General features: G+C 42.3%; 1 protein-coding gene across 2 annotated transcripts in view; it reads right to left on the bottom strand.

The window, feature by feature from the left end:
- LOC129555974 (cytochrome P450 2C19-like) overlaps positions 1-8,941 on the bottom strand; it is a 35,274-nt gene extending 26,333 nt beyond the window's left edge. For both annotated transcript variants that reach the window (XM_055425935.2, XM_088842509.1), the window contains exons 1-3: positions 8,774-8,941; positions 7,429-7,591; positions 6,978-7,127 (exon numbers count right to left, since the gene is read on the bottom strand). In XM_055425935.2, coding sequence (XP_055281910.2) covers positions 6,978-7,127; positions 7,429-7,591; positions 8,774-8,941 — 481 coding nt within the window. The remainder of the gene's footprint in view (positions 1-6,977; positions 7,128-7,428; positions 7,592-8,773) is intronic.
- Between the last annotated feature and the right edge of the window lie 3,953 nt (positions 8,942-12,894).

Genomic DNA, 12,894 nt, shown 5'->3' with positions numbered 1-12,894 from the left:
AACAAAGAGAGCAAGAGAGAACTAGCTCCTGAGAATGAGCTGGGCAAGCTTTCCTAGTCGTAAAATTCTACACACAAGCCCACAGTAGTTGCGGCCACCAAAAGAAACAGTTTCAGAGGGCCCCAGAATCTCTAGCCAAGATGCTTGCTAAGTGTGTTTGCTCTATATAAAGCTGGTCCATAAAATCTGGAAGAGGTAGCTATTTTTTCAGATTAACTAAGCTAAACATAAAGTCATGAAACACACAAAGAAGCAGGAAAAATGGCTCAAACAATGTACAAAATAAATCAGAGAAACTGATCCTAAAGAAATGAAGTAATATCACTTATCTAAACAAAGCTTTTATCAGTGAGTGATGCATGGACTTTCCTAGTGGTCCAGTGGTTAAGACAGTGTGCTTCCAATGCAAGGTTACTAGTTCGACCCCTGGTCTGGGAACTAAGATCTCACATGCCTCACAACGAGGCCAAAAAAAAAAAAAACGGTGACACGGATGCTCCATGAACTCAAGGAAATGATGCATGAACAAATGAGAATATCAAGAAACAGAATATGTTTCTTAAAAACAGCTGAAATCTGTCTGGTTGAAGAACACAATAAGTCACACAAAATTTTTGCTCAAAGGTGGGTCATTTGCTATTACTCAGAAGAACAAAAGGAAAAAAAAATATTTAAAAGAGTGAAGAAAACACAAGGTACTTATGGGACATCAACAAGGGGCTCTATATACACATTATTGGAAAAGAGAGAGAGAAAGCTTATTTGAAGAAATAATGGCAAAAACTTCCTACATCTAAGCGAAAAAATGACACAGATTCTAGAAGGCCAATACACTCTAACTAGGATGAACAAAAGAAACTCACACTGAGACACTTCTTACTCAAATTGTAAAATCAGAGACAAGGAGAGAATTTTGATAGCAGCAAGACAAGTGATATGTCAGATACAGTAGAACCATCATAATACTAACAACTGATTTCTAAGCAAAAACACTGCAGGCCAGAAAGCAATGGAATATATACTTAAAACATGGAAAGAAAAATGCTACCAACCAAGAATACTCTATCTGACAAGACAATTTTTCAAAAATAAAGGACAAATAGTCACTTTCTCAAATAAACAAAAGCTGAGGGAGTTAATCCACACTAGACACGTCTTAGGGCTTCCCTGGTGTCTCAGGGGTAAAGAACCCGCCTGCCAGTGCATGAGATGCATGTTCAATCCCTGGGTTGGGAAGATCTGCTAGAGAAGGAAATGGCGACCCACTCCAGTATTCTTGCCTGGGAAATTCCATGGACAGAGGAGCCTGGTGGGCTACAGTCCCTGGGCTCGCAAAAGAGCTGGACATGACTTAGCAACTAACTAACAACAACAGAGACGTGTCTTAGAAGAAATGCTAAAAGGGGTTCATAAAGTTAAAACAACTGAGCAGCAACAGAAAATCACAGGAAAGTAGTAAGTTAATCATCATGTTTTGTGCTGGTCTCAGCCTATCAATAACCAAAGGTATAGGTGAACTAGACCTTGTGATTCTTTTTATGACTGCAAAAAATCCTTCAGCAAAAGCCATCAGGAAACTTTGAAACATAGAACTTTATTACCAACAAGACCTGGATATTGCCAACACACCTGGGAACACACTGTGAGGTTGTGAGTGGAGAGAGACAGACAACTCACACAGTGGCCCAGAGTTCTGCTCTCACTGGGATAAAGTTCAGGACACAGGGTTTCGAGGGCTAATTTTGGGTGAATTTAGAACATAGAAAGTATAAATACAAAGCACTGAAAGAGAAAAAAACAAGTAACCAAAATGCTTGTAATTGAAATCGTCCAAGAACAAAGGAGGCTCAGTAGAACAAAGGAGGCTCAGTGGAACAAAGGAGGCTCAGTGGGAAGAGCTCTTTAGTCTCCTGGCTGGCTTGTGTTTATTTCAGATAACCACCTTTGAAACAGATGCTGTTTGGAATAGATGCCTTGGCAGTCACACTGACATCAGGTACTTGCATTACAAAAAGAAAAAAAACCAGAACTGTCTGAGTTTACACATTAGAAAATGAAAATCAAAAGCAAGAGGTAGCACATCTGTTCAGTTCAGTTCAGTTCAGTCGCTCAGTCGTGTCCGACTCTTAGCGACCCCATGAACCACAGCACGCCAGGCCTCCCTGTCCATCACCAACTCCCAGAGTTCACTCAAACTCATGTCCACAGAGTCGGTGATGCCATCCAGCCACCTCATTCTCTGTCATCCCCATGTCCTCCTACCCCCAATCGCTCCCAGCATCAGAGTCTTTTCCAGTGAGTCAACTTGTCGCATGAGGTGGCCAAAGTATTGGAGTTTCAGCTTTAGCATAAGTCCTTCCAATGAACATCTGTTAGGATGGCCATTTTCAAAAAAGAAAGAAAGAGAGGGAGGAAGGAGGGAGGGAAGGAGAGAGAGAGAGGAAGAAAATAACAAGTGTTGAGGAGGGAGTTGAGAAATTGAGCCCTTATATATACTTGATTCCCGTGGTCATGAATGGATGTGAGAGTTGGACTGTGAAGAAAGCTGATTGCCGAAGAATTGATGCTTTTGAACTGTGGTGCTGGAGAAGACTCTTGAGAGTCCCTTGGACTGCAAGGAGATCCAACCAGTCCATTCTAAAGGAGATCAATCCTGGGTGTTCATTGGAAGGACTGATGCTAAAGCTGAAACTCTAATACTTTGGCCACCTCATGCGACGAGTTGACTCACTGGAAAAGAGTCTGATGCTGGGAGGGATTGGGGGTGGGAGGAGACGGGGACAACAGAGAATGAGATGGCTGGATGGCATCACCCACTCGATGGACATGAGATTGAGTGAACTCTGGGAGTTGGTGATGGACAGGGAGGCCTGGCATGCTGTGATTCATGGGGTTACAATGAGTCGGACACGACTGAGCGACTGAACTGAACTGAACTGATATACTTGATAGAATGTCAAATGATTTACTATGAAAAGCAGTATGGCCATTCCTCAAACAATAAAAAGAAAATTACCATATTACCCAGCAATCCCACTTCTGAATTTTCATGCAAAAGCTGAATCAGGATCTCAAAGAGATAGCTGCACTCCCCTGAAACATTCTAAATGTCCATCAACAGTTACAGATAAAGAAATGTGGGAGGAGATTGGCAAAGATGGCAGAGTAGGATCCTGAGCTCACCTCCTCTCATGGGCACCCCAAAACTATAACAATATACAGAAAAAAGATTTCTTCTGGTTTCATCAATGAAAAAAACCAGAACCCACCAGAAAAGATCTTCAACAAATAAAGATATAAAGAAGAAACCACAAGGAGATGAGTAGGAGGGGTGAAGTGAGGTACCACACCCCCACATAAGTGACGCACAAAGGCAAGAAAAATTACAATTGCAGAGGCTGCCCTTAAGAAGTGAGCTGTCTGAGCCCCACACTGGGCTCCCCAGCCTGATAATCCTGCAACAGGATGATGGATCCCCAGAATGTTTGACTTTGAAGGCCAGCGGGGCTTACTTTCAGCTGCCCCAGGGGGCTGAGGAAATAGAAACTCCACTCATGAAGAGAACATACAAAATCTCACATGCTCTGTACCCAGCATAGAAGCATTCATTTGAAAGAAGCCTGGGTCAGACCCACCTGCTGATCTCGAAGAGCCTCCCAGAGAGGCAGGAGGCACCTGGGGCTCACCCTGGGGCCATAAATACTGGCAGGAGCCATTTGGGGGAGCTTGTTCTGCCACATGGATACTGGTGCTGGCAAGTGCCATTTTGGAATCTTTCCTCCAGCTTAGCATCATGACCCAGCCCCCTCCTACCTCCCAAGAGCCTGTAGGCACCAGGACTTGACCAAGGCCAAGCAGCTAACCGAATGGGGACGTAGCCCTACCCACCAGCAGAGAGGCTGCCTTCAGATTCTCTGACCTCACAACACCCCTGTACACAGCCTTGTCCACCAGAGGACTAGGACTCAGCTCCAGACAGTACTGCACAGGCACTAGCCCCAGGAATCCCAAGGCCCTACAATCAGAGAACAAAGGACTCAACTCAGAATACCACTGGTCAGGCACCAGTGCCAGAATCTCCATCCCTACCCACCAGCAAGCCTGCCCTCATCAGACAAGCCTCACCATTAGCATGTGGATAAGAATCCCAGGACAATGACAGCCCCACAGCATGCAGACCCAGTCCACATACCAGTAGGTTAATGATGGCTTAGCTGATAAAGAACCCGCCTGCCAAAGCAGGTGATGCAAGAGACACAGGTTTGATCCCAGGGTCAGGAAGATTCCCTGCAGAAGGAAATGGCAACCCTCTTCAGTATTCTTGCCTAGAAAATTCCATAAATGGAGGAGCCTGGCTGGTTACAGTCTATGGGATTGTAAAGAGTTGGACACAACTGAGCACACATACATACAATTGCACCAGCTAGGCCCTGGCCCTGCCAACCAGTAGCCTGCCCTAGCCTTGTGACCAGCCTCTTGCAACATGAGTGGACACCAGTCACAGGCCTACAGTCTGTGGACCAGCCCAGTCGTCATCAGGCCAGCGCCAACCTGAGACCTGCTGGACTTCAGACCTGCCCACCAGTTAGCCTAGCCTAGGCTCAGCACTAGCCTCACCCACCGGTGGACAGACATCAGCCCCAGAATACTGCAGATTGTGGACCCAACCCACCCAATTCTAAAAGGCCAGCACCTTTCCTGTTGCCCCAGCCTCAACAACCAGCAGGCCAACACAAGCTTCTGAATACCCCAGAATCCACAGCCTGCTGTGTCAGGAACCAGTCATCACCAACCAGTGGTCCCATACTAACTCTGGGATCTTTGGGCCTCTAGGCAGATTCAAAGACCTGGCTCTGCTTGCCTGGGCCAGCATGTGACCCAGCACCTGGCTTTACCTTCCAGTGGTCAAGCACCAATCCTTGGATCTCGTGAACACTGACTCGCCCACCAGTGAACCTGCACTACCTCTGGAATGCCCCAGGGTTCCACAATCAGCCACTTCTTGGGACATCATGGCCAACTAGCAACTGACAGCCTCTGTACAAGGAAGGAACAGTCAACCAATCTGATCGAGGTCAGCCAAAACTACCAGGTTGCCTACAGTAGTAAGCCCACAACAGAAAGACAAACACAGTCCACATGGGGGAAATCCTGAGCAATATAGCTCTAATGATGAGTGGGCAGTGTGTTGTTGGGACACATTGGATGTCTCCTAAAAAACATTATTTCTCCAAGGTCAGGAATTATAACCAACCTACCAGATACACAGAAATAAAAACAGCAAGTTAGGGAGAAAAAATGGGGCAACAAAAGAACATGTTCCAAAGTGAAGTGGAGATATATAATCTATTCAAGAAAGAGTTCAAGGTAATGATCAATAAGATGATCAGTGATTCTCTGGTGATCCAGTGGCTAAGAAACTGTGTTTCCACTGTAGAAGGTACAGGTTTGATCCCTGGTCAGGGAACTAAGATCCCACATGCCACATGACTCAACTAGAAAAAAAAAGATGATCAAAGAACTTTAGAGAAGAATGGATACACTGAGCAAGAAGTTAGTTTTTAACAAAGAATTGAAAAATATAAAGAACAACCAAACAGAGATGAAGAATATAATAACTGATGGGAAAAATACACTAGAAGGAATCAAGAATAGACTAAATGAAATGGAGGAATGGAACACTGAGGTGGAAGACAGAGTAGCAGAAATCACAGACAAGGAACAGAAAAAAGGATGAAAAGAAATGAGGGCAGTTTAAGAGACTCTGACACCAGCAATCATACACTCACATTATAGGGGTTCCAGGAGAAGAGAAAGATAAAGGGTCAGAGAGCATATCTGAAGACAAAATAGCTATAAACTTCCCTAACCTGGGATCAGTAACAGACAACTAAGTCCAGGAAACACGCAGAGTCCTGAACAGGTCTACCCAAAAAGCAACAAACCAAGATGCACTGTAATTAAAATGTCAAACAATTAAAGAGTGATTAAAAGCTGCAAGGGAAAATTAACAAGTTACACATAAGGAAACTTCCATTACACAAATCAGCTGACTTTTCAACAGAAAGTCTGCAGGCCAGAAGAAAGTGGCATGACATACTTAAAAAAATTTTTTAATGATTGAAAGAAAAAATCAACAACCAAGAATGCTCTACTCACAAGGTTCTCAATCAGATTCGATAAAGACATCAAATTTTACAGACAAGCAAAAACTAAAAGACTTCAGCATCACCAAATCAGCTTTACAGGAAATAGTAAAAAGACTTCTCCAAGAAAAAAGAAAAAGCCACAACTAGAAATGAGAAAATTACAATGGAGATAGCTCAAATACACTGAAAAGGCAATTACACAGTAAAGTTATTTTTGAAAAAGTGCTGCATTTATAATGAAGTCATAATTGAGAACTGCATTAAGACATACCTAAACGATTAAAATCCCTAAATGTCATTATTATTTGCCAGAATTGTAGCCTTGGGCCCTGAAGTGACTCTCACACACGTCTGTGAGGCTGTAACGTATAAAAATTGTCCAATTAAATGAACATGAATGTCACTGTTTCATGACCCATAAGGGTCATTCTCACCCTGTCCAATTAACAAGTATTCCCTGGTTAAAAAAAAAAAAACAACTGGAATAGCTTTAATGCTACAGGAAAGATATTGTTCTCTTTTTTAGGAAAAGACTCAAAACTATCCTTTGTGATTTCTGAATTGAATACAAAGTTCAGGATAGAGTATTATTAAAACACCTTTATACCTACACGGTGTGTACCATCATGGGACAATCCTATGACACACATGACAATTGAAGATACACAAAAGCTCCCTTGGCTGTCTGTGCTTCACACTATCCCCCGCTTCATCTGAAGACTGACAACCACCACCCATAGGAAAGAAATGGTGGCCCCGAAATGTTGCCAAGGGCATCACTGAGAGGGAAGACTGCTAAGGTCAGTTACAGAGCACAGAATCACGCACCGTTGGTTTTTCTCAACTCCTCCACCAGGCAGCGCGCTTCCTCTTGAACGCGGTCCTCAATGCTCCTCTTCCCCATCCCGAAATTCCGCAGGGTCATGAGCGAGAAGCGCCGGGTCTCCTTCCATATGTTCCCATTGCTGAATACGATTCCTGATGGGAGGAGAAACAGAACTAGGAGGGAGGGCCTAGGGAAGGAGGAGTGAACTGACACTTGGGAGACAGAGGACAAGCTCTGCTGGGGGGCTCCTGAAATTCCTGTTTTTCACCCTGACCATCCCTGAGTGAGTGAGAGAAGTCGCTCAGTCGTGTCCGACTCTTTGTGACCCCGTGGACTGTAGCCCACCAGGCTCCTCTGTCCATGGGATTTTCCGGGCAAGAATACTACTGGAGTGGGTTGCCATTTCCTTCCCTACCCATTATCAAAGCTGAACATGTGCAAATACACACCTACCATATCCCTTAGAAGTTCTTTCAATCACTGGGAAACTGCCTCTTCTGGAAAACTCCTCTCCCAAATCAATCAGAGCTTCTTTCACTGCTTCATATCCATGCAAAACTACGGTGGGCTTCATTCCAAAATACACAGTGAACACAGGGCCATAGACTTTTGAGAGCTGGGAATGGAAATGCATGTAATAGCAAAAGAAGTCAATGTTTGATATATACTGTGCCTGATATAGAACGTGTTATCATCCTACTCTTATGTTTTTATTCTGCCACATAGCTTAAAGTATTTCTCAGTTCAATTCATAAGTATGATGGTGATTGTTACAGTTTCCACTTATGGATGACCTGAGATCCTGGATAATGGTCCAAATAGCTGGTACACAGATTATAATTAATCCTTAAATCAGCACTTTCAGCAGGTTTATTTGCCCCACTATAAATAAGGAAACTGAAGTCAGGGAATTCTGGTGCATTTCCAGCATCCCAGGGCTAATATATAGAGGATTCCAATTTGAAGATCTTCATAATCACCCTCTGTTCTTAGAGAGGAATGTAGCAGTCCTCAAGGCCCAGTTTTAAACCATCAGCCAGCTGTTTCAGAATCACTCACACAGCAGTCCTTAGAATTCTGATTCTATAGCCCTGTGATGAATACTAGAAATTCATCATTTCAAAAAATAAATTCCAATAATTCCCAGCCTTGTTTGAGATCCACTGGTATGACTAAACACAAAGAGAGGAAACATTGTAGAGGCAGCGCTTGGAGAGACAGCATCTCATGGAAGAACAGCATCTTGCACCCTGCAGCATTCACAGGGTAGAGACGGCAGCTTCCTGCAGAATCCTGAGTGATGGCTTCTTTCTTTCAATCACTCATGCTCATCCTCATCCCAAATCAATTCCTCTCCATCAGGCACAATGCCCTTTTGCAAAAAAATAAAAGCTATATTTTCCTGACTCTCTGAACAAAACACGTGGCTTACGTAGTATATGACTTCTGGAAGAAAACAAATCACAAAACGCCATTTACCTTCAGCCCCAAATTCACAGCAAATGGCTGTGAAACAAAGGAGGGAGGCAACACTCCCAGCTTTAAATACTTTATTATTTTCATTTTACCATACAAAGAGCTAAGTGTTTCTCTACTGGCAAAACACATTCCTTTTTCTCTATCTATGACAATGACATGCCTGAAAAGTCAAGAAAAGTGTCAAAATTTACAGGAAGTAATTTGCTTCACATTTACATATTTTGATAGTGTTCCCATAGAAATATATGTATTAGCTTCATAATTATTCTTAACTTACTTACCATTTGCAAGACCTTGGAGAAGCATAAAATCTACTTACACTGGTTAAAGATTTGCTGATATTCTTAACATCTAACTGAAAGATATTTCCAAGAATCGGGAGAGGAGTGGGACCTGGCGGGAGCTTCCCTTTCCCAGAGCTCTGTTTCCAGAGAGAGAGGAGAAGCAGACAGGAGAGACAGAGCACCAGGACCACAGCCAGATCCATTGATGCCTTCTCTTCTTACTCAGACGACTATGAGCGTGAAACCTAAAGCTTTTATAACAGTCCCTGCTAATTCAAGTTGGGCCTCTCTGATATAAAAAGACCAATCAATTACATCCACTTTGCACTCTATTCTGAGTAGACTTTGCCCCAATGATAAAAATAAATTGTGCTTTAATCTTGTTTTCTCTGTGTCCAATGATCACTCCAGAAATTCCAGTCTAGCTGGTTTAGCTGTACTGGGATTGGGCCCGTGCGTGCATGCCAAGTCGGTTCACTCACATCTGACTCTTTGTGACCTATGGACTGTAACCCATCAGGCTCCTCTATTCAGGGAATTCTCCAGGCAAGAATACTGGTGGGTTGCCAGGCCCTCCTCTAGGGGATCTTCCCAACCCAGGGATCAAATACACGTCTCATGTTTCCTTCATGGGCAGAACAGTTCTTTACCACTAGCACCACCTGGGAAGCCCTGGGATTGGGTCCAGGTATGGCTAATTAAAAATAAATAAATAAATAAATGGATTCAAATCAATGACCAGTTGGAGATATCTCACAGTGAGGACAATCAGTTTATCTTCAGTTCAGTTCAGTTCAGTTGCTCAGTCGTGTCTGACTCTGCAACACCATGGACTGCAGCATGCCAGGCTTCCCTGTCCATCACCAGCTCCTGGAACTTGCTCAAACTCAAGTCCATCAAATCAGTGATGCCACCCAACCATCTCATCCTCTGTCCTCCCCTTCTCCTCCTGCCTTCAATCTTTCCCAGCATCAGGGTCTTTTCCAATGAGTCAGTTCTTCACATCAAGTGGCCAAAGTACTGGAGTTTCAGCTTCAGCATCAGTCCTTCCAATGAATATTCAGGACTGATTTCCATTAGGATTGACTGGGTTGATCTCCTTGCAGTCCAAAGAACTCTCAAGAGTCTTCTCCAATACCACAGTTCAAAAGCATCAATTCTTCGGTGCTCAGCTTTCTTTATAGTTTGACTCTCACATCCATACATGACTACTGGAAAAACCATAGCTTTGACTAGATGGACCTTTGTTGGCAGAGTAATGTCTCTTATGCCTTTTTAATTTAATTTTTAATGTTTATCTTGTAATACTATATCCAACACCGGAATACTCTGTCCTTGAATTTGAAAGATTTTAAAATATTTTAATGTACTTATTGATATTACATTTGCTATACATAAAATAGGCAATGATGACATATTTAAGATCATTTAAAAATCAAAATGCAGTAACTGTGGTTCAGGGATCCAAAATGAAGCCACAAAGTTATTAGGGGTGTGTTTAGATAAGTTCTGCATTACTGAGAACTTGAATTGCCAAGTGTGTCAAATTCAAGGACTCCACCAACCATTTCAAAACAGCATCTGCTGGTGATGGACAGGGAGGCCTGCCGTGCTGTGATTCATGGGTTGCAAAGAGTCGGACACCACTGAGCAACTGAACTGACTGACTGACCATGTGCTTGCTACAATTTTGTATTTTCAAAGTTCCCCACCCCCTTCACAACTATGTAACCGTTTTGAACACCACCCCCGACCCCGCAAAATTCTTGCTGACAAGTATCCTTACATCCTGCCATCTACAATTCTAATTCTTTTAAATTTATTCTTAATTGAAAGATAACTGCTTTTCAATATTGTGTTGGTTTCTGCCATACATCAACATGCATCAGCCATAAGTATACAAACAATTCTAATTCTTCACAAGAAATTTATGTACCCTTGCAGTTTTTTGCGTTTATAATTTTCCTCATGTTGTAGTCTGGTAGAACACAATTTAAATGCTTCTTTGATCTGTGTCTCCTGGGCTGCAGTCATAACAAACCCCAAACAAATACCTCTTGGATTTCAACCAGATCGCCATTCTTGGAATTTGTCATTAATACTAACATAATTCAAACACCTCGAAAGACCAAAGATATATCAAGTAATTATATAAGTAAATGTAGATGGCTTTAACCTTAAAATCTCGTCTACTCCACCAAAAATTAAACATTGGAAGGCAGAGATGGTAATTTTGTAATTTTCAATATGAGAAAGGAAGATTCTGGGTGATTAGAAACAGCCAGTGTCATAAAGTTCATATTAGGTTGGTGTAAACATAATTGCGGTTTTGGACCATGAATTTTAAATACTTATAACTAGCCTCAAACACATCTTTATTCAGAAACCATTACAACCAGCACAATTTTTGCCAATGAGAAATGTTTGTTTTTTCCTGTAGCATAAAAATCCATGCTTTGAAGTTCATCAAACTCTTGGAAAAGCATTTTCTGCATCCTGCTCGTTGTGGAAGCGTTTTCCCTGAAGAAAGCTGTCCAAACACTTGAAGAAGCAGTAGTCAGTTGGCTACAGGTCAGGTGAATATGGCAGATAAGGTAAAACTTCACAGCCCAATTTGTTCAACTTTTGAAGTGTTTGTTGTGCAACATGTGGTCAGGCATTGTCGTGGAAAACTGGGCCCTTTCTGTTGACCAATGCCAGCCGAGGCAGTTGTAGTTTTGAGTGCATCTCATTGATTTGCTTAGCATACTTCTCAGATGTAACAGTTTCGCAGGGATTCAGAAAGCTGTAGTGGATCAGCAGACCACCAAACAGTGGCCATGACCTTTTTTTGGGTGTAAGTTTGGCTTTAAGAAGTGTTATGGAGCTTCTACATGGTCCAACCACTGAGCTGGTCATTGCCAGTTCTCATATAAAATCCAGTTTTCATTGCATGTCACAATCTGATCAAGGAATGTTTCACTGCTGTTCTGTAGTTCTGATGGCTAAAATGGTAAAGAATTCACACACAGTGCAGGAGAGCCAGGTTCGATCCCTGGGTCAGGAAGAACCCCTAGAAAAGGAAATGGCAACCCACTCCAGTATTCTTGCCTAGAGAATTCCATGGACTTGTGAGTCTGGTGGGATACAGTCCATGGGGTTGCAAAGAGTTGGTCACAACTGAGCAAAAATAAATAGAACGGAACAGAACAAGAGAAGATGATACTTCAAAATGACTTTTTTTAAATTTTCAGTCAGCTCATGAGGCACCAAATTATAGAGCTTTTTCACCTTTTCAATTTGCTTCAAATGCCAAATGACCATAGAATGGTCAATGCTGAGTTCTTCAGCAACTTCTCATGTAGTTTTAAGAGGATCAGCTTTGATGATCCTCCCAGTTGTTCATTGTCAACTTCTGATGGTTGGCCACTGTGCTCTTCAAGACTCTTGTCTCCTTTGCAAAACTTCTCAAACCACCACTGCACTGTATATTCATTAGCAGTTCCTAGGCCAAATGCGTTGTTGATGTTGCGAGTTGTCTCTGCTGCTTTACCACTCATTTTGAACTCAAATGAGAAAATCATTTGAATTTGCTTTTTCTCTAACATCATTTCCATAGTCTAAAATAAAAATACAATAAACACAAGTGATAAGTCATTGGCAAAAAACACAAAGCAAGAAATGTTTATTAAAATGATGTATAATATAACAGGAGCTTCCCTGGTGGCTCAGATGTAAAGAATCTGCTTGCAATGCAGGAGACCCAGGTTTGATTCCCCACATTTAAGTGTTCCAGTATCAAATGACAGTTACTTTTGCACCAACCTAATAATTAATAAGACTAGGACTTAAACTGAGATCTTCTGATGCCCACTATGACGCTCTCTCATATATACCACAGCTGCCTCAAGAATAATTTCAGAAAAACAAAATCAACCCCCCCCAAATGTTACTCTGAATATACACCTGATTGTTCACAAAATAACAGGCTTCACAATAAACAGATGTCCCTGAACTCCAAGGGAAAACAGTCACAGATTCTCAAGAGAAGAAATCAAAAATAAGGATTCTCCCCTGTCCCTCACCAAAGAGGTAAAACTTACTCAGGCAACTGAGGGAAGAACCAGTCTCTAAGAATTTAGAGGGGAAGGCTTTGAGAAACTATGGCTCAAGCCTC

Source organism: Moschus berezovskii, chromosome 12 (genome assembly GCF_049115385.1).
Source record: "Moschus berezovskii isolate FMDL1 chromosome 12, NW_MosBer_1.0, whole genome shotgun sequence".
NCBI lineage: Eukaryota > Metazoa > Chordata > Mammalia > Artiodactyla > Moschidae > Moschus > Moschus berezovskii.
This window is presented reverse-complemented; position numbering and strand designations above follow the sequence as displayed.